This window comes from Microcebus murinus, chromosome 1, assembly GCF_040939455.1.
Source record: "Microcebus murinus isolate Inina chromosome 1, M.murinus_Inina_mat1.0, whole genome shotgun sequence".
NCBI classification, from domain to species: Eukaryota; Metazoa; Chordata; class Mammalia; order Primates; family Cheirogaleidae; genus Microcebus; species Microcebus murinus.
Window position 1 is genome coordinate 34,830 of NC_134104.1, and position 22,057 is coordinate 56,886.

Below are 22,057 nucleotides of genomic sequence, written 5' to 3' on the forward strand. Positions count from 1 at the left end.
AAGAATTTCAATACAATTATACCACACAGGTGATGCTGCCACCCAGGGCAGAACACCAGCCAAGAGGGTCACCGTTGAGCCTCAAGATCTCATGAGTTTGCCTTGCTGGGTTTTGGACTTGCCTGGGACCTGTGAGCCCTTCCTCCCCTCTGGTTTCTTCCTTTGGGATGGGAATGCCTATCCTGTGCCACCCCATCATTGTGCTTGGAAGCATGTAACTTGTCTGATGTCACACATTCACAGCTGGAGAGTTTGGGGTCAGGATAAGCCTCACCCAAGCTGGTTTAGATGACATTTAGATGAGATTTTGCACCACAGAGTTAATGTAACGAGCTAAGACTTTGGAGGTTGCTGGGGTGGAATGAATGTATTTTCCACATGAGAACATGGATGTTGGAGGGCCAGGAGAATGCCATGGACCGAACTGTGTCCTCCAAAATTCATATGTTGAAGCCCTAACCCACAGTGTGCTTGTACTTGGAGATTAGGCCTTTGCAGAAGTAGTTAAGGCTAATAAATGAGGTCACAGAGTGGAGCGGACAAAAAATACACATGTATAATTCCATTCATATAACGTTCAACACCAAGTAAAAGTAATCTATAACATCACAAGTCAGGGCACTGCCATTGAGGGGAGACTGAGTAGTGGCCCTGTGGACAGGCTTGGCCTGGGTGCTGGTCATGTGTGTGTCCTCTTTGTGAAATCTCACCATCTATATATTTGTGACAGTGCAGTTTTTAGTATATACCTTATTTTCCAATAAAATCTTACTAAAAATCAAAACAGTACAAAAAAAATTGTGGGTATGTATCTACTGACATAGAAGTTTCTTCATAATATAAAGGCTACAAAGCAATGCGAATAATGTGACTCCATGCTTATAAAAATCATGTATATGCACTGAAATAGGACACATAACATCTGTTCATTAAAAAATATTTATTGAGCATGTACTATGTGCCACACATAATTTATCTGGAAGACGTCTATGCAACGGTACTATCCCATGCAGAGCCTGCCACATGCACTGCTACCTCCAGCTCTTGCGCTGGGCCAGAGCAACCCAGCGTCCCCTGCACACACCTGCACGGCTCTGCAATCCTACATCCTGCGTGTTAACTGGATGAGCCAATGGCAGCAAGGACACCACGAACACATGACGCGTGAACATCACTGTCACAGGGTACACAGGCTGACATGCGTGCGTCCTAGGAGTGTAGAACTAGACCTAGCGTGGGAACACTGACCTAACCACGGGGTGGCACCTGGAACACAGCCTACTTCTAGAGGGTGGACACTGGCAGCGAGGGCAGCCGGGCAGCACGTTTGTCTGTGAAGGGCCCTGACGTCACCTGCCAGGCCAGGGAGGGTCAATGCGGAGCGAATGTCCACAGACTCACGGGAGCACGTGTGAGCAGCCAGGTGCGTCTTGATTCACTCGTGTTCATCCCTCAAGATACGCACACTGCTTTCCAAACAGAACACCACTGTCATCTCCAGATGGGGAAGACTTTTTCTCCAACCTGAAAAAGAAAAATGAGAATAAGGCAATCAAATAATAAAACATTTGTTTAATTAACATAGTATTTCCTAATCATTTAATATCGGACAAGAGAACAGCATTCAAATGCAGAAATTTTTTTTTTTTTTTTTTTTGAGACAGAGTCTCACTTTGTTGCCTAGGCTAGAGTGAGTGCCGTGGCGTCAGCCTAGCTCACAGCAACCTCAGACTCCTGGGCTCAAGCAATCCTTCTGTCTCAGCCTCCCAAGTAGCTGGGACTACAGGCATGCGCCACCATGCCCGGCTAATTTTTTCTATATATATTAGTTGGCCAATTAGTTTCTTTCTATTTATAGTAGAGACGGGGTCTCGCTCTTGCTCAGGCTGGTTTTGAACTCCCGACCTCGAGCAATCCGCCCGCCTCGGCCTCCCAGAGAGCTAGGATTACAGGCGTGAGCCACCGCGCCCGGCCCAAATGCAGAAATTTTTAAATGACAAACAATAAATTTTTAACTTAAAATTAGCACAAAGCAAAGCACAAAAAATGGTATTAAAAAATAAAGGGAAATCAAATGATTATTTTTCTTTTCTCTCCCACATTAACCCTGAATCCAAAGAAGAGAATTCCATTCCTCAGCAGCCTCTGAGACTTGAGGCCTGAGCGAGCAAAGCCTCTCAGGCCCCAGCCACACTGGTGCTCTGCACATGGTTTCACACGTGAAGACAAAGCCTCCAGTCAGACATGCGTCTCCAATACATGTCTAGGGCAACTACTGCCTGAAAAGCCAGGATAGTCTGTGCAGAGGGTGGGCCATGGCTCGGCTCAGCTCAGTTTTCTCTCTGCCCCAGGGGCTCTTCTGGACGTGCAGGAGTGACCCTCAGACTGCTGGGGTCTCTATGCTCACTGGGCCACTGGAGGAAATGACTCACCCTCCCAAACTTTCTACTTCCTGTTCTGTAAAATGGGAAACCAAGCTAATAGTAGCATCCGATTCCTGTGTGAGGATGAAATAAATGGTGCAGAAGGGGTAGGGGCCACAGGCAGAGTGAACAACCATCTGCCATCGTTACCCCCCAGACCTGCCTCCTCGAGGACCTACCAACAAGACATAATTTTACAACCAAATATCTTACTTTCTGAGATGTGGGGTCTTGTCTGGAAGTGACTGCCCAGCTGAGAGCCACTGACATGTGCCTTCTCCACACAGGGTTTCTCTGCAACACAACCGAGCCTGTGACCACATCTCCCACATGGACAGGGACGGGGTCGTCCATCATAAACAGCGTCTGCTTCCAGTGTGTGGGGCTGCAAGACATGAGTGTGCATTACCGGGAAGCTGCCTGAGTCTCCACGTGGCCCTCGGGTGCTGACCGGGCTGTGCACAGGCTTCCGCCCCAGCCACCTGTGAGTCGCATGCACGGCCCTTGGATGGCCGGCAGTCCTCCCTGGAGCCAGGCAGGACTGAGCTTGACCCTCCAGTCTAATTTATGGGACAGAAACACCCCTAGCCCTGAGATCTAAACAGTTTTTATGGGACACACTGGGATCAAAGTTACACAGTGAGACAGACACCACTAACCCTGGACACCACAGCACAGACACTTCTGGAGATGGCTCGATTCCAGAGATGGGTGTGGACGGCTCACCCTGGTTGGCCCAGTGGACTCAGGGAGCTGATGGGCACATGGCCACACGCAGGGTCCCCACACAGGGCCTGACTCCCCATGCCCTTGCCCTCCCCAGGCACAGCAGTGTCCAGCCCAGGCCACTGTGCTGTCCAGGCTCCTGGTGCCAATGTCTGGTCACTGCTATTTGCGTGAGATACACACAGTGGGATCAGGTTGTAAACAAGTCACTGCTGCAAGAGTTGTATCTGCTGTAAGCAAGACAGCCTGAATGTGCGGGGGAAGAAGGAAGACCTGCTGTGCTAGAAATGTCTCTAAGTGCTTGGGGCCCTTCCCGTTGCCCTGCCAGCCTGACCCTCCTGTCTCTCCACTCTCTCTCTCGGGTCTCCCACAAGCCTGTGTCCTGGGCCCCCCTGTTTCTGGCACCTCAGGGCAGGAGGCCGGGCTAGAGCCGCCCTAGACACCAGGATGCTGGGGAGGGCTGAGTTCCAGCACCGCATCCCACCTGGCTGCAGCCCTTGGAGATCTGGCCCCCTTCACGTCACCAGGCAGGTGCTGAAAGGGGCAGCTGACCCGACCCAGACCCCAGGCCCATTATGGGGCCCCCAGTGTAGGGAGAAGGTGCTGGGCAGGAAACACCCTTGGAGGCTGCTCAGGTCTGGGTGCAGCTTCTGCCCCTCCCATTCCCCCTTTTCCCCCACCCCCTGTGCATGGGGGGCCCCATGCCCTGCCCCATCCTGTCCCTCCACCCTGACCCCACCTCCCATCCCCATCCCCCTAACCCCAGCCCCACACTCACGGGTGGAAGGGCCCGGTGCTGAGCACCTGCTGTGGCTGGCCCTCCTGCAAGCTCTGGAAGTGCACGCTGAACCAGGCCGTGAAGCCGTGCAGGGTGCCGGCCCTCCGGATGTCAAAGCGCAGGTCGCCCCGCATGGTCTGGGGTCAAGTGCATGGAAAAGGTCATGGGTCTGAACAGGTTGGCCAGCCTCCCCCAGCACTCTGGCCCTAAAAGCCTCAGAACACAGGGAGGCCCTCCCAGGACCGTCCCCACTAAGACCTGCTGCCCACAGCTCAGATGCTGCAGATCTTCAAAAAGGTTCCCAGCCATTTGGGTTTCAACTGCCCCATGTTCTGCCCCATCCCTCGGACGCCCCCTGCACCCAGCTCTGTGCGGAAGCTGGGCCTCTCCACAGCCAGGACTGACTGAGGACCACCTGCCTGGCTCCCTGCGGAGCCCACTAATCCACACCAGGCATGCCAGGTCCTACATACACACTGGACATGCCTGGGACCGCCCAGGACCCACTGGGACCCGCCCAGGACCCACGCACTCGCTGGCCACAGAGAAACTAGGGGAACAACTTCTAACAGTCTGTCATCAACCGTAGCTAAGAACACTGGGAAAATTTTTTAATTCAAATACCATGATAAATGGGATTTAATTTTGAAGATGCTGAGAATATTAAGCATAAATCTGAAAGTAATTGAAGATGCTAAAGACATTAACTGTAAAGAAAATGATGAAAAAATACAAAAGAATCAGAATAGAACAAACATCGAAAAAAAGGATGGAAAAATCAATAGCAAAAGGTTTATAAATTCACTTTGTATTAAAAATATAATTAGTTACATACACACCCAGCATTCCCTGAAGGTTTATGATATGCCAGGCTGCCTATTTAACGTAAGGAGGGAGCGATTCAGCTTTTTCTCACCTCTAGATCAGAGATTTGCACAGTTCTCATGTCCAACTGTAATATAGTGCACGGTTCAGAGAGACAGTCTTCTGGTTTCAAAATGTGGTTATACTTGGGCTTCGAAAAAAACTCCTTAATTGCCAAAGATCTAGAGGAAAAGGGCAAAGTCATGACAAACACCCTGGGTGTTTCAAAAGGTGTGAGCACAGCACGCACTTCTCTTCCACATTAGTACAATGTCACTATTTTAGCTTAGTCTGCACTCCTCTGGTGAGCAAGAGAGCGTTTGTTTTAATTTGCATTTTAACTACCAACAATGTTCCAATTTTTCAATTATTTATTGGTAATTTTATTTCTTTTTTATAATTTGCTTGTTTAAGTGATTTACTATAATTTCATTTGGATATTCACCTTTCTCTAATTGATTCTAAGATCTGTCTGCAAGTGACTTTCCCTACTTATTTCCTCTCAGAATTGTGTTTTTGCTGATTTCTGGCACAAAGACTTCGTCAAATTTTTTTTTTTTTGACTCATTCATTCAATGGATTTTTTCCAAGTACCATAAGTTCTAGCCCAGTGTCTATCCCGTCCTTCGTTTCTGCTGCCTCTTCCCCACCTGGGTCAGTGTGGCACACCCCACAGTCTCCAGTGGTTGATGTTGATGTTTTAACACAAAACTCTTAAATCCACACAGAATTAAGTTTCAACATAGGGTGTGAGAAAAGAAAGAACTTTCTCCAAAGGACTGATCAAGTGTCCCGTAATGACGAGCTGACTTGGCCCTCACTGGTGCCGCCTTTCTCGGGCACTAGGGTTCCTGTCCCCCACGTGCCACCCTGGTCTGCTCACCTGACCCTGCTCGAGGCACATGCCGTCGGTCACTCCAGCTCCACCTGGGAGCACACGCACTTCCCCACGGTCCTTTTCAAAGTGCCCCAGCCCTTCTCACCGTTTTTTCCCAGATGAACCACAGAACCCCTTGGTGAGAACCTGGCCCCACTCTTGCCTTGGGCATTTTGACTGAGGCTGCAGTGATTCCACGTATGAACTGGGAGATTCCATACCTTTGCATTACTATCTTTTTCTGGATTTTTTAATAAAAAAATAAAAAACCCAAAGGCCCCACACTTTGCCACCCACTCCCCGCCCACACGTGTCAGCAGTACAGGCTCATCTGGTCCTCACTAAATGCACTGGAAGGTTCTTGTACTTTCTGTGTGATTAGGAATGAGGGCCCCTTCTCTACTTCCCAGGGGATGCCGGGTTCCGGCTGCCTGTCTCAGCAGAGGCAGCGCTGAGGAAATCATTTCATGTTCGAGCTGAAGCTCAACTATACAAATGTGTCTATGTTACAAACCAGGAAATCACTATTTCGGAGTATCACTTTCTTTGCAAAACATGTATCACATTAACACTAGCACGTTTTCTGATCCTCGTTAAGAATTTATAGCTCTCAGTGGGAACAAACATGTGTTTTATCCCACACATTTTAAAGATCTCGTTTATAAACACCACCTTCTTCCCATTCTATTTGGGAACCTAGATTACAAAAGACACTTTAATTCCCATCACATCTGTTACAGTTTGAAGGTATTAAAAGCAACATGCAAAGTTCTTAGGCAGGTGGTGAATTTAGATCAGCTTCACACACGTTCCACAACAGAGCCCAGTTATTCTGCCTTGGAAACACCTGCGACTTTCACGGTGCGGCTCTCTCCCCCCAGGCTGTTCGCACCCCAAATCTTCCCCCAGGAGCTTGCAGGGGCTGGGTGCGGACACGCCAACAGGCTCCCCTGCAAGAACCGCCTCACTGGCCAAGCGGGAAACCTCAGCAGGATGCTGAGGTTGTACTTGGGCACCAGGTGCACGATGACAGTCTCCCTAAAACAAGAGTGACTGTTTCCACAGAGGAGCGAAGGACTGCCTTGAGAAAGCACGGAGACACGCAGAGAGGCACAGGCAGCGTTGTGCGTGAAGTCTCCCGGCCCCAAGCAAGCCCTACCCGCCCAGGACCTGCCTGTCCCTGGCAGATGCCGGAGGCCCACAGGCGCTGCGGCCCCGCTGCAGACACTTACTTCAGAGCGCTGAGGTTGAACTCGTAGGCGTTGTCCCAGAAGAGCACCTTGCTGTGGTAGTCCTTGTCGGCACTGCAGGGCACGAGGTGCAGCGCGGCCGTGGTCGGCCAGATGACCCCGTCCTCCTTCAGCCAGGCGTCCCGAGCGTACAGGATCGACTCGATCATGAACTCAAACTGCATGGGAAGGAGACACACGGAGGAGACACACCATTGAGGCCCCGATGCTCAGGACATCACCCCGAGGACACTCCCGGCCAGGCCAGCCGACCACACGAGAGTGTCAGCAGGGATCTGTTCATTCACTACGTCCACGCATGAGGCATCCACGCGTCCCCCAGCTGGGGCTTAAGTCACAGCATTTCCCTCAGAACTGAGAGTGGAGCAGGCTACAGGCGAGGAGAAACCTTCGCTCTTGTCCTAGCTCAGCCACTCAGGAGTCAGCAGCTACCAGACTTCGAAAGAGCCCCTGTGTGTTGCAGGTTCTAACTTAAATAAAATCAGTTTGGTCTGGGTGCTGTGAGAATGTTCACAACCCCTTAAGTTGACTGAAATCACTCCTTTAAAACCTGCAAACCACGCAGGCTTGGCCGTCTGCGTGTGCTCAGGGCAGAAGCAGCTGCCCCTCCTGCTCTGGCGGCACAGAGGGCCCCACCTCCAGGTAAGCGAGGCACGTCCACAGCTGAGTAAGTTGGACGGCCAGGAGGCCACGCTCTGTCTGAAACAGAACTTGCTTCCAATGCAGAGAGAAGTGGGAGGTGTGGGTGGGAGGGGGAAGAGGGGAGGTGAGGCCAGAGACCCTCCCAAGCCACCTGGGCGCTTGCACTTCATCCCAGCAGAAGAGTTTTGCTTTTCTTAAATAATCTCAAGCAGGGTAAATTACGTAAGTCATACATGTTCAGTATGGAAAATTTAAAACAGTCAGAAATACACAAACAAAAATACAAATTGCAAGTAAACCTGGCACCCAGAAGGAACCATTGTTATCACTGTGCTTTATTTTCAAGTATTTTTCTACAGTTGCACACAAACACAAACACATAGAAAAATACATACATATAATTTAAACTTTTTTTCAGTTATTGAAACTGGTCTTTTTGGTGCACAACTTTGCACGAATTTGCATCCCACAGTCGTAGCCAGGACACATGGCCAGGACACAGCCCCACCGCCCAAGACACTGTCCTCACCCTCCTTCCCCACCCACCTCTGGAAACCACACATCTGTCCCCATCCCTGTGGTTCTGTCTGAGACATCCTGTAAACGGGATTGTACAGTGTGAACCTCTCGAGATTTGCTCGGTGAGCTGTCTCTGGGGTCCTCCGGGGCCCCCCTGTCTCAACAGTCTGTCCACTTCCTGCTCAGCAGTGTCCCCTGTGTGGACACACCAATTCACTTCGAGGACCATCCTGGTGAAAGACACTTGGGTTGTTTCCCGTTTTTTGGCAAACACAGCTGCATTTCAGCTGGGTGAACACCCGGGAGTGGGACTGCTGGTCACAGGTGAGTATACACAGGACTCTGTAAGAAACCACCAACTGTCTTCCACAGCGGCACAGTCCCACCAGCCATGGATAACTTTCACGTGCTCCTCATCCTCATCAGCATGTGGTATTGTCAGAATTTTTTAAAATTTTAGCCAAGCTTTAAGAGGTGTGATTGATAGCTCAGTGTGGCTTTCATATGCATTTCCCCGAAAGCTGCTAATGTGAACCTCTTATCACCTGCTTACCTGGCATACCCAGGCTGGTGGTGTCTGCTCAAGGTTTTGCCTGTTTCTAATTGGCTTCTTTGCTCCCTGTGGGGTTTTGAGAGTTCTTTGTATGTTCAGGACACCCACTGGCTATGTTATTTGCAAGATTTTCTAACAGTCTTTTCATTCTCCTAACTCTGTCCTCTGCAGAGCAGCCACTTTTTGTTTCGATGAAATCAAATTTATCAGTTTTTTTTCTTTTATAGATCATGCTTTTAAAGACACACCTAAAAATTCTTTGCCTAAGTCCAGGTCATGAAGATTTTTTTGCTATGATTTCTTCTAAAATTTTATAGTTTTTGTACTCTAAAGAGCCTCATGAAAAAAGGAAAAAAAATAGATAAATAAAATTTTATTGTTTTATATTTCATAGACCTAGATCTATGATCAATTTTGTGTTAAGTGTTGTAAGGTTCAGGTTGAGGTTTTTGGCCTTTTTAATTTTTTTGATATGGATGCCAACTATTCCAATATAATTTGTTCAAAAGATTATCTTTTCTCCACTGAATGTTTATGACTTTGTTAAAAATCAGTTGACCATATTTGTAGAAATCTATTTCTCTGTCTTCCATTGACTTGTCTGTTCCATCACTAATACCACCTTGTCCTGATTACTGTAGCTTTAAAATCAAGTAGTATAATTCCTCCAACTTTATTCTTCTTTTTAAAAATTGTATCAGGTATTCCAGTTGTCTTAGTTTTTGTGTTGCTATAAAGGAATATCTGAGGCTGGGTAATTTATAAAGAGAGGCTTATTTGGCTCACGGTGGGAAAAGTTCAAGATGGGGCATCCTGTGAGGGCCTCGGGCTGCTTCCGCTCAAGGCAGAGGTGAAGGAAACCTCCGTAGGCAGAGATCATGTGGCAAGAGGAAGCAAGAGAGAGGGGAGGTCTGGGGTCTTTTTATCAGCTAGCTCTGCAGGAACTAACGGAGCAACAAGAACTCACTCACCCGAGAGGGAGAGTGTTCAGATGTTCGTGGGGGTCCACTCACCACCCAAACACCTCCCAGAGGCCCTGTCTCCCACCACCATCACGCTGGGGGCCAGACGTCAGCATGAGGTCTGGTGGGGACAAACCACGTCCAAACCACAGTGCAGTTCCTGTAACACTCCATGTAAATTTTAGAATGAGCTTGCCTATGTCTCTAGAAAAGTTCCTGCTTGGATTTTAGCTGGAGTTTTATGAAGTCTACAGATCAATTTGAGAATAGACATCTTTACTAGGTTCAGCCTTCTGGTGTGTCAACTATTTCTCCATTTATTTAGGTCTTCTATGATTTCTTTCATCAGCATGTTGTAGTTTCAGTATATGGATCTTATACATGTTTTGTTCCATATCTAAGCATTTCATATTTTTGGAGCTACTGTGAATGGTATTGTTTAATTTTTATTTCCTGTTGTACAGTGCTGGGATATAAAAGTATGACTCTTGTATGATGACCTTCACTCTGTAATCTTGCTAAATTCACTTATTAGTCTCAGGAAATTTTCTTGTGGATTCCTTAGGATTTTCTATAAAGTTGATCATGTTATCTGGCAATAGGGATGGTTTCGTTTCTTTGTTTTCAATCTGTTTATGTCTTCTTCTCCCTTTTTTGCCCTGGTAGGTGCTCCAGGAAGGTAACAGCGGATGTCCATGCCTTGTCCCCACTCTTAGGGGAAGGCATTGACTCTTTCACCATCAAGTATGATACCGGCTGCAGGTTTTTTGTAGTTGTCCTTTATTAAGTTTCCTTCCATTCCTAGTTTGCTAAGAACTTTATTATAAGCTGATGTCAAATTCTGTCTGTATTAATTGATATAGTCATTATTTTTCTTCTTCAGACTGTTAATATGGTAGATTACATTGATTGATTTTCAAACATTGAACCAGCCTTGCTCCTTTTATATACTGCTAGATTAGATTTGCTAATACTTTCTTTTATTTCAGGAGCACGTTTATTGTATTTGAGATCATACATCAGGTACGTTCTGAGCAACAAGGGTAAAAGGAAGCCCCTTGTTACAAATGGACAAAGGTAAAAGGTAATATACAACACTTTTCACAGCAGCATGAACCACAGACTCAGAAGTGGATCTGGGGTTAACACCAATGACATAATTCCTTGTCATCACCAGCTACTTTTATAACTTCACACAGAAAATGAATTAGGCTAAAATGCACTATAACGTTTGGTAGACTTCAGGACCTGTAGCCCTAGTACATCACAAAATACATTTTGACATCCCAGAGAAGCAAGAATTGCAAGTGGGTGTTTTCAATGTAACTGATCGACAGCTACAAAGTTCTATATTTGACAACATTTACCTTTTTGGGGAGTTTCCCAGGCTCCAAAGGATAAAAGCAAAGAGCAGAATCGGTGTAACACACACACAGATGTCCGTAAGGATTCCAAACACAGTGAGGAGACACCTTCTGCTCCCTCACGCTGCATTCGAACCAAGTGCATCAAGTTGCATGTCTCCTGGTCCACTGCCTGGCTGTTTGGTCATGTCCCGCTCTGTTGGCTAAACACTGAGTGGCTGTGCTCCACCTGAGGATCCGCAGGGCTGCGGTCTGTCAAAAGGGATAACCTTTGAAATGGTCAAAGCAGGACTCCACTTGTCTTTGGATGTTCAGACAATGGCTCCCAACTGCAGTGACAGGTTCTGGTGCAGGAGATAACTTTGGTGGCTGAAGTGGATAATCTGATGAACATTTGACATCCAGAGAAAACACACCACCCCATATACAGAAACTGGGGGCCAGGTCCAGTCAATCTCCACTCATAAATGTTGTCTCCTTCAGGCTCCGCACTGCCGTTCGGCAGAGAATCGGGGTTATTTCAGCTGGCTGTTTCTGCATTCTTTCAGCACTAGCAGATGACCTGGTGGGGTTTTGCTGGGGAGTTTGGGGGGTGGGTGAAGGTTTTTGTTCTTCTTGTTCTTCAGATTCTGGAGCAGCTGGGTCTCGCTGGGCACGTCTGACCTGCCACTGAAGGTGCCAGGGCTCTCAGCATCCGACCTTCGCCCCTCACTGGGTACCTTGGTGAAGTCACCTCTCGGGACTCTCAGCTGCCCACCTGGCCTGAGTGCACGGTGTGGGGGGGTGCGGGGAAGGGCAGCGAGGTGGCTTTTGCAGGGAATGCGGAACGGGGTGTGCAGTGCCAGAAGGCTGGGCACTGGGCAGGCGAGTCCATGAGCTCCCAGGCGCCAAGGGGACAGGTCCCTGTGCTGCGGGTTACTGCTGCAGCCCCTAAATTTGCTAATGTTTTCTTGAGGGTTTTTACATTTCTGCTCATGAGGGTTATTGGTCTGTGGTTTTCATATTGTGTACTTTGGTTTTGGTATTAGGGCAATGCCGACCTCATAAAATGAGCCAAGAAGTATTCCCTCTTCTTGTATGTTCTGAAAGAAACTGTTCAGAATTGAAGTTATGTCTTCTTCACATGCGTTGGTAGAATTCACCAGTGAAATCATTTAGGCCTAGAGATTTCACTTTCAGAAGGTTGCTTAATTAGTTTAAGTATGAATTCAGTATCTTTATTAGTTACTGGACCGTTCATCGGGCTGTTTCATCTTGGGAGAACTGTGGTAATTGCAATTTCCAAAGAAACTGGTCCATCTCATCTAAGTTTTTGAACTTAACGTACAGCATTAGAAACACATGGGGAAAATGACAAACTCAAGCCCTCGGTATCCATGGGGGACAAACAGCTGTCCCGCAATATCCGTGGGGGACTGGTTCCAGGATCCCTCAGAAACCAAAATCCTCAGATGCCCAAGTCCCCCATATAAAATGGTATTTTTTGTATATAACCTAAGCACATTCTCCCCTATGCTTTAAATCATCTCTAGATAACTTAAAATGCCTAATACAATGTCAATGCTATTTAAATAGTTGTCATACTGTGTTGGCTTTTTATTTGCATTAAATTTTGTCATGTTGTTATTTGGTTGCTCCGAGTATTTTCAATCCACAGTTGGTCGAATCCGCAGTCATGGAACCACAGAAATGTAGGGCTGCCTGTACTCAAAATTCTGCGTCTTCCCCAGTGTACCTGCAACTGTGCATTTTTCAGAGGCCTAAAGTAGCTTCTTGCTGCATCCTGCCCAGATTTATAGCTGCACTCAGCAGGATTAGCTGGGATTGAAGCTAGGTCATTGCTACGTATAATTTTAAAAGAACAAAATTAGAGTCATACTATATATAATCTTTGTGCTTCCTGTAAAACCAGCAACAACATGTCATCAACTTTTTCCTAAGATTGTTAAAATCTTTCTAAACCATAACTTTTAATGATCATATGGACGGCGATAATTATTTCTCTTATTTCCAATTGTCTTCCATTGTAAATGGTGTTGTCATGAAAATTTTTAACATAAATTTCTATACAAATCTATTAGTATACTTTCTTAGGACAATTCATGTAAAAATTTCTGGTGCTTGGTCTCTGGGCTCTGCCGCTGTGAGGACGCTTTCCCAGGGCAAAGCTGCCTGAGGGATGCGAGGAGCTGGCAGAGCGCGCAGCTCCTGTGAGGGGAAAGCTCAGAAACGCTCTGCACAGGAAGAACTCAAGAAAAGAAGGCGGCGGCTGTTTGGTGCAGGCAAAAGTGCGGCACCGCAGGTGAGGGACCCTGGCTAGAGCTGCAGGTGCAGCCGCAGCCCCTCAGGACGACCCCTCAGGAGGACTCGCTGCACCTCATGGGATGCCAGCCGTGAGACTGAGGAGTCTGGAAAGGAAGGGTCGATGTTTTCTTTCCCGTGGGCACCGGCACTGGCAATTCTGAAAAGCGGAATGGCCTACAAGAGCTCCCAGGACCCAGTGAAAAGAAATTTCATGGCAAAAAACACACACATCACCTGAATGGGCCAGGAGACCTAAATTGGCTCCTTCTGCGGAAACGCTGGGTGGACACTCAACTGGGCCTGCTCGGGGCGCCTGGGGGTCACCACTCGTGCCACAACTGAGAGCTTCCGCTTGGACTAACCCTCTTGCCGTCTGAATGAAGCAAATATGTTTAGGGTAGGGTCTTGGCATCTTTTAGAGTAAACTAAATATTCTGTAAATACGCACAAACTGTCCTAAATAAATCTAAAGTCCACGCTTTTACTGGCATAAAATTAAATTCTTATTGGCCAAATGCCTGTTTTGATGGGTTTACTTACAAAGATTTTGGTTGAGCTCAGGATTTTTAAACATGCAATCAGCAACACAGCAGTAGGCCTTGTGAGGAGAACTATTCCATCTTTGGTAACCTTGGCAATTACTTCATTTCTTTTGTTTAGAGAATTGGTCATAATCTGGTGATGATTTTGGCCTAAATTCTTTATTCTTCCTTGAATTGAATGGAGCCATCCCAGACGCCGAGCAGTGCATCGCTCAACCTCCAGGCTGACAGAACTGGTGACAGGCCGGCAAACAACCAGAGAATGGTCCCTCACCCACACATGGGACGCAGAGCGCACGGCAGGGAAGGCCGCCAGTGCCCGGCACGGTTGCACAACTGCGGCCCTCACAGCATCCCTGGCCCGGCCTGCTGGCCTGAAAGACACAGCCTCCTGTGCTAAGCATGGACTTGTAAGGCTCCCAGGAGAAAACAGCTAATCACCCATGAGAAAGTTACATGAACTCGGATTTAAATTTCTCATGAAAGACTTTTTAATCTGTTAAAAATTCAAGACACTGGGCTAATGTCCATATGAGAAATGGATACCTCACCTTAAGAAAAATATCAAACTTAATCATGATTTTTGAAGATCCCTGAAGCTGGCCAGCAGTGCCTGTATTCAGAAGGCCATGGCCCTGACCCACAGCCCCACCCCCACCCCAATCCTAACCCTAACCCTAACCCACTCCAACCCTCACCCTAACCCACCCAACCCTCACCCTAACCCACCCAACCCTCACCCTAACCCACCCAACCCTCACCCTAACCCACCCCAACCCTCACCCTAACCCACCCCAACCCTCACCCTAACCCACCCCAACCCTCACCCTAACCCACCCCAACCCTCACCCTAACCCACCCCAACCCTCACCCTAACCCACCCAACCCTCACCCTAACCCACCCCAACCCTCACCCTAACCCACCCCAACCCTCACCCTAACCCACCCCAACCCTCACCCTAACCCACCCAACCCTCACCCTAACCCACCCAACCCTCACCCTAACCCACCCCAACCCTCACCCTAACCCACCCCAACCCTCACCCTAACCCACCCCAACCCTCACCCTAACCCACCCAACCCTCATCCTAACCCACCCCAACCCTCACCCTAACCCACCCACCTCTAACCCTAACCCTTACCCACCCCACCCCCGACCCTAGCGCTTACCAGCAGGCAGGTCCCCATCCACTCGGACACCAGCACGTCCACCTTCTCGGGCAGCACCACATCCTCCACCTTCTGCTGGAACACGGTGATGGTATCGGCAAAGCCGTTCTGCAGGACCAGCTGCCCTGTGTGCTGGGCCATCTCGCTGGCCTCCACCGCGTACACCTGCAGTGGCAGAAGCGCCATCAGTACACGCCTGAGCCCCTGCAACGGCCCCTGTCATCTCTTCTTGAGTCACAACCAGCACCAAAAAGCAGTCAACCACACAGAAGGAAGCAGCACTCCCACGGCGGCGGACAGTGAGGCCAGGCCACGCCTGCCGCCGGCCACGCACAGCTCTGCACCCCGACAGTGCCGAGAAAGGAGCTTCTCTGACCCTGCCTGCTTCCCGCACCCCCTCACAACACGCAGACATGGGGCTGCAGGTGGACAGAGCCTCCTGCGGCCCAATTTCCACATGGAGCAAACACAACCCACAACCGCATCGTGGGCTCTCGGCACCTGCTGGAACCGCCAGTCTACTGGGGCATCTGCCGCCTGGGAGACGATTTCAAGTCGAGGTTCTCAGAGAAGGTGCCCGAGTCCTGCATCCTGGGCCGTGGTCGCTGTGCTGCGACCTCACACGGCGCCAGGAGCCCCTTGAGGCTGAACCTCAGCACAGCGCAGATGGGCAGGGGGCAGGGAAGAAGGGAGGCCACCCTCACACACAGCCCAGCAGATGTGAGGCCGCACCTGTGTCTATGTGTAACCAAAACAAACACCTCACAGATACATCCCACCCTGTGTGACTCACTCAGACTTCCCATTCCGCCCTGTTCCCCCTGGTGCTGCCTGTGGCTTGTCAAATGGCACCACAGCCCCAAAGGGGCTCGGCCTGCAGTCTCAGCGGATGCCCAGCTCAGCGACACGGAGCCCCGCACATGAGGACACTCACTGAGTCCCCATGAACGGGCGACTCTCCGGCGAGTCCCCAGCAGTGCTTGGGGCCACGTCAGGCCCCTCGCCCGCTCACAGACGCGCTCGCCCACTCACCGCTCTGGGCCGGGCGTGGTGCGCACAGAAGAGGCTGATGATCCCAGTTCCGCAGCCGACATCCAGGATGACTTTGTCCTTTAGGGACTCTCTGTTCTGCAGGATGACACTGTGGTATTTAGTGGTTCGTGGCTGGTCTGCCAGCATTTCCAAGTGGAGTTTCTAGAGGAAACACAGGTTGGGAATCACTGCCTGTGTCCCGGATCTGTGCCCAGTGCTGGCTAGAGACGCCAGGTCAGGGCCGCAGTGGATGCCCAACCCACATCTAAAAGTACGAGCAACAGACAAGAGCAAAACATGGTCTTTCGGTTTAAAAAATCAAGACATCAAAATATGCCAACAGATAAAAATGAAAGTAGACAGTGAAGGAATGAAATAGAAGTCTCTGGAATCCCTCCAGTTCAGCTTGGCACTGGCTGCAGATTCTCCCTGCACCTCCGAGAGCCAGATGAGCAGTGAAGCTGGGGTGGACCCATCAGGACTGGGGTATCACTCCACCGGCCCACCCGCCCACCATAGGCAGGAGTGGCCGCCGTGTGCTGACCAGACACCCTGGGCCAGGTGTCCAACAGGGCAAACAGCACACGCGCCACGGCGATACTGGGAGATGTGAGCTGGACCTCCAAGGTTGTCTTCACACACAAGCCGGAATGGCAGCCCGGGGCCAACCCTCAGCGACAAGTCTGAGTAAAACACCCGAAACCCTGGGATGCCAACCTGAGGGTCAGCCTGCCCAGGAGGCAGAGGATGCCGGCAAGGCAGTGGCAGTGGCCAGAGCCCCTGGCTGCGGCACCATCCCGCACCGCAGGCTGCAGCAATCCCGACAGCGCCTCCTGAGGGCAGACAAACGGCAGGCGGGCGCAGAGCCCAGGAGCCCCCCACAGGTGTTCTGCAGGGGCCAGGAGCCCATGGAGGCGCCTCACAAAGACACCGTGGAATGAAGAACAAAGGGAGGCGAGAGGAGTGGACAAAAGGGGAGGCCCAACCACCTAGCTGGCAGCAAAGGGACGGCAAGGCAGCCCCTGCTAACGCTGACTGAAAGAAACCTGGGGTGGCTACGTGAAGCTCAGGGCAGAGCACTCCCAGGGCCAAGAGGCTCGTGACACAGGAATCGACCCATTGAAAGGATGTAACAATTCTAACTATTTTTATACCTAATAACAGAGCTTCTAAATACACGGAGTAAAATCCAATAGACAAGTAAGAAGAAATACACAGATGGACAATTACAGTCACAGAATTCAACATCTTGCTCTCAGCACCTGACAGGAGTAGCCAGAAAATCACCATGGGCAGGGAAGGCCGCAGTCCCCGGCCACCTCGTGGCGCCACCCACTCCTGCAGGGTAGTTCCCAACCCTACAGCAGTAATGATGAGTGGAAAATATCTAGGAATGTTTCTAGGTATTAGAAACTATCTAGATGCTGGGAGCGCTGGGTATTTGTGGAGGTGAGTTAAGGAGGAATTTTACCTTATTCTTTATAAAAATAATTCCACATTGATTAAAATACCCCACTGTTTAAAACAGGATCTTAACAGTTCTAAAGGAAAGTATAGATATTTGTAATCTTGGCGTGAGGAAGGTCTTTCAAATCGGGACACAAAACCCAGAAGCCACAAAGAAAAGAAAAACATACCAGACTGTGCAAAGATAAAAAGTTCTATGTAGGAAAAAGAGAGTGGCAAGTAGTGAGTGCAGCTCTCGTCACAAATTCAGGCCAAACCACTTCAACTAAACTGATTCAATATGAATCAACAGAAATAAGAAAAATGGGCAAACCATATGAATGTTTACGCAAAAGTAAATATAAAAGATCAACAAACACATAAAAGATAATCAATCTCACTTAAAAAATGGAAATCAAAATCAAGACATAGCACGTTTCACCTTCAAGACCAGAAATCTGTTCCCACTGATGGTCCATGGTAGGGAATGGTGAGTTCGCACACCACGTGCCAGCATGGGCCATGGGCTGAATGGCCCCAAGGTTCGTGAGCTGAAATTTAACAGCTGATGTGATGGCACTGAGAGGTGGGGCCCTGCCCCCTCTCGAGAGGGCTGTGGGGAGTCTCTGTCCTTGCCTACCCGGCCCCCAGCGCCGGCGGCTTCCCAGCCTCCAGAACAACAGAAATGAATCTGTTTTTTATAATTTACCCAGTCTGAGGTATTTTGTTATAGAAGCACAAACCAAGACAGTGCATGATTACCAAATCTTTCTGGAAGGCAAATTGTCAAGATCCACTAAAGAAAGAAAGAAAAAATATATATATGTGTATATGTATCTACTAGGAAATACGCACACATGTATATATTTATACCCTAGGAATTTACCCTATGGAAATTCTAACAGAAGGTTAACAGGATTACATAGGATTCCATTACAAGGTTACTTGTCATGATAAAAACCTGTTAAATAACCACTGTCCACCAACACGATCCTTCCAAAACAACACAAGGCTCTGCAGCTGTTACAAAGAACGACCAGTGCCAATATCTTCAAGATAACACAACTGTGAAAGGGCAAGGTAAAGACCTGTGTGTGTGCAATGATTCCTCTTCCATAAATTTTTAAAAATAAAAGAGGTGTTGCTTGGATATGGCACAGGCACATGGGAACCTCAGTGGGTGGTGGCCATCTCTGGGCCAGGGTTGCAGAGCGGGGAAGTGGACTTCGGCTTTTCATTACGTATCTTTCCTTAACGATTGAAAGCTCTAACCACGTATATACATTAGTGATTTTTAATATAACATTTTTAACTGGGAAATAAGGCATGCCTAGAAAAAGTGTATTAAAAAGTACCTATAGTTTATCAAACATAGTTATATAGCAAACACCTGTGTAACACACACCCAAACACAGCTAGCATCCCAGACTCCTCACCCAAGTAAGGCTGGTCCAGAGCTTCTGTCCAACAGGTAACCTCCCTCTAACAGGTAAACTCCTTCCAACAGGTAACCTCCTTCCAACACAGAACTTCCCTCCAACAGGTAACCTCCCTCCAACAGGTAACTTCCCTCCAACAGGTAACTTCTCTCTACCAGGTAACCCCCCAACAGGTAACCCCCATCCAGACTCTCGGGACTCCAGGTTCCTGCCCTCAGACCACTCATGCACATTCATAAACACCACCTTTCAACATTGCCCCTTAACTTTATAAAATTGAGTCAAATATTATATATTATTCCTTCTTTCACTCCACATTATTTTTGCAGCATTCACCGGGCAAGTAACTACTTTCATCTTATCTTAACATGTAAATAGGGCCTGTTGCCTGGGCCACCAGATTATAGCCTTTCTGCATAGCAGGGGAAACACTAATAAACTGGCTGTTTAGAAGTGTTATTGATCATTGACATATATTTTTTTCTATTTAATTTTTACAGTAAAATTTATTACTTGTTTTTTGGAATACCCAGCCATAAAATACAAATATAAGCATACTTTTCTAAAAGATGCATTATAATCTGCTTTCTTTCAGTGAATGAAAAAGAGTTTGAAAAGAAAGCTGTATAACAACATGAACAAACTTATTGTAAAAACATGTTGTATATTGGTAGCTCTGGGAAAAATTGGAATATTTGGCTCTAAAACACAAATGCAAGCATACTATCCAAAGAAAAAGTACTCCTTGTTTTAAATACTGAGAAGCATGTAATCCCATTGCTCAAATAATACCTGTAGACCAGGGGTCAGCAAACCACAGATCGTGGGCCATGTCCAGCCACTACCTGTTTTTATATGGCCTCCAAACTAAGAATGTCTTTTAGATTTTTAAGTAATGTTTAAAAATCAAAAGAAGACGACTTTATGACACATGAAAACTGAATGGAATCTAAATTCCAGTATCCATAAATAAGTTTCACTGGCACACAACCACGCCCGCTGCTTCACGCACCTGCCACAGACCTGCGCACCTGGCCTAACCTAGGACGACAAGCCTAGAGCTTATTTTTGAAAAGTCAGAGCCTGAAGGCAGAGAGAAGAACCCGCCCGCTGGCCCAAGGCCATACCAGAGTCCCGTAGCTGCCGAAGTACTCTTCGTCCTGCCAGGTGTCCTCAGGGTCGTACTCCTCCAGCGGCCTCCCGACATGGTTTGCCGGAATGTACCCGCAGCAGCCCGCACGCTCACCCCACCACCAATCTGCAGTGGTCTGTCGCAGGATAAGAATTTTTTCTCCTCTCATAAAACTGAGCTGCAAAAAAAAAAAAAAGAAAAGAAAAAAGGAAGTTAAAATTCAATAGAACAATCAGCACTTGGTATTTCAAGTATGGCTCAGTGACAAATCCCCGCATCAGTGGTGACCAAATCCCAGCAATTTCAAAAAGGAGTCAGTGGGTAATTACAGCATCTGGCAGCTTATGAAAGTGACACCAAGATTTAAGGATTTTTGTGGAATATCCACCTGAAGGAAGGGCACAGCTTAAAACAGTATTTCCTGAAAGAAAGAGTAAACACTCCCAATGGCTCAGGACAGAATTTCCCAACAGCCTCTTTGCAGTTAAAGCTCAATTCTGCCACAGCCTGTTTAGTTACTGGAGGCTAACCCTAAGAAATTTCTGTTGCAAAGTGACAACAGCCACATTCAAGCAGATATTTTTGATAGCCTTACTTTTCATTAACTGAGTACTTTCTAAATCAAGGTTTCCAAGCAGAACCCAGGACAGGTGCTTCCTGCCCATGGGGGGTGCCCATGCCTCACCTAGGTGTCTTCACACCACGCTGAGGTCATGCATGTGAGGCTGGGACATCGTCGCGCACAGGGCAGGGGTAGCTCTGAACATTGGAACGCTTAACTTTGGTATGACTTATGCAAAATTCATGTCTAATTCGGCCTTGAGCATGCTGAAACCTGTAAGTTGGGCCTGCCGCACACCCTACCTGGGTCTCATCGGTGGCGGCATAGTCCGCGATGGCCACGAACTCCTCCGGCTGCACTGGCCCCTGCAGAAGCTCCTCCTGGCCGAATTCAACAGGGGCTTCTTCCTGCTTCAAGCCAAGCAAAGCACAAGGAAAGGACTGTGGAGCTTTCTTTTTTTCTTTTTTTTTTTTTGGCTAGGTTGTTAGGATGGTCTCAAATATCAAATGAAGGTTCATGTGACCAAGTATGTCCTGTGCAAATGATCTGGGTCATCTTCACTGGCATAATCAAAGGCTTTGCTTTACATCTCTAAAAGAAATGATTTGCATCCTAAAGAGAATGTCAAAGGAAGAAGCCAGAAAGAGACACCACTGGCATCTATTTGGTAAGAACCCTTGACCTTCACCAGCAAGGCCACCTCACAGTGATAACCTTGCCTGCAGGAAGGCTCTGGGGGCCTCGTCAGTCCTGAAGACAGAGCTGGGGCCCACCGTCTCAGGCGGGCACAGCCAGAGGCCTGTGGAAGGCGCTGGTGCCGTGGCACAAACCTCCACTGCCCTTGGGTGGCCTCCTCTGGGACCCACCAGCTGCTCAGAGCCCAGAAGAGCCCCTCCCCCTCCACAGTCCATCAGATCAGACATGCTGGGCTGGCAGAGCCTCCAACACACACTCCAGTTCAGTGGGGCAGCTCCGTCCCAATACATACATTTTACACACACTTTCCTAAACATAAAAGTAGTTCATGTTTACTTTAGAAAATATGAAAAAACACAAAAGTCACAAAAATTAAAACCACCTATAACTTCACTGATCAGAGCTAATGTTAACACATGGGAATTTATCTTTTCAGACTTTTAAAAAGTGTTCATATACCACGTGCCACAGGGCATCTGTTGGATTCACACAACACTGCTTGTGCCTTGTTTCTGTCTCTTTGGAAATTCTGAACATTTCCCATTATGAAAAACACTTCTAAACACCACACCTTTAATACCTGCACAGTATCCCAGTCTATGACTTATCATAACTTATTTATCCACTCTCCTAGTTTGGACATTTACACTGTTTTCGGTGTTTACTATTATAAATTGTCAAGATGAACCTTTTTACACAGGAATCATTCTGGGTGTCCGCGATAGTTTTTTAGGATAAACTCCAGAATGTGAAGCTGATGGGTCAGGACTATGCAC

General features: G+C 48.2%; 1 protein-coding gene across 6 annotated transcripts in view; it reads right to left on the bottom strand.

Annotated features, from left to right (window-relative positions):
• Positions 1-921: 921 nt before the first annotated feature.
• The window catches only part of PRMT2 (protein arginine methyltransferase 2), a 29,674-nt gene continuing 8,538 nt past the window's right edge, over positions 922-22,057 (bottom strand). For 3 of the 6 annotated variants that reach the window (XM_012780088.3, XM_012780089.3, XM_012780091.3), the window contains exons 3-11: positions 20,888-20,995; positions 20,019-20,201; positions 16,007-16,168; positions 14,975-15,139; positions 6,901-7,076; positions 4,844-4,973; positions 3,928-4,064; positions 2,637-2,808; positions 922-1,524 (exon numbers count right to left, since the gene is read on the bottom strand). In XM_012780088.3, coding sequence (XP_012635542.1) covers positions 1,492-1,524; positions 2,637-2,808; positions 3,928-4,064; positions 4,844-4,973; positions 6,901-7,076; positions 14,975-15,139; positions 16,007-16,168; positions 20,019-20,201; positions 20,888-20,995 — 1,266 coding nt within the window. In that variant the 3' untranslated portion in view covers positions 922-1,491. The remainder of the gene's footprint in view (positions 1,525-2,636; positions 2,809-3,927; positions 4,065-4,843; positions 4,974-6,900; positions 7,077-14,974; positions 15,140-16,006; positions 16,169-20,018; positions 20,202-20,887; positions 20,996-22,057) is intronic. The other 3 variants (XM_012780093.3, XM_012780095.3, XM_075996852.1) reach the window with 2 other exon arrangements.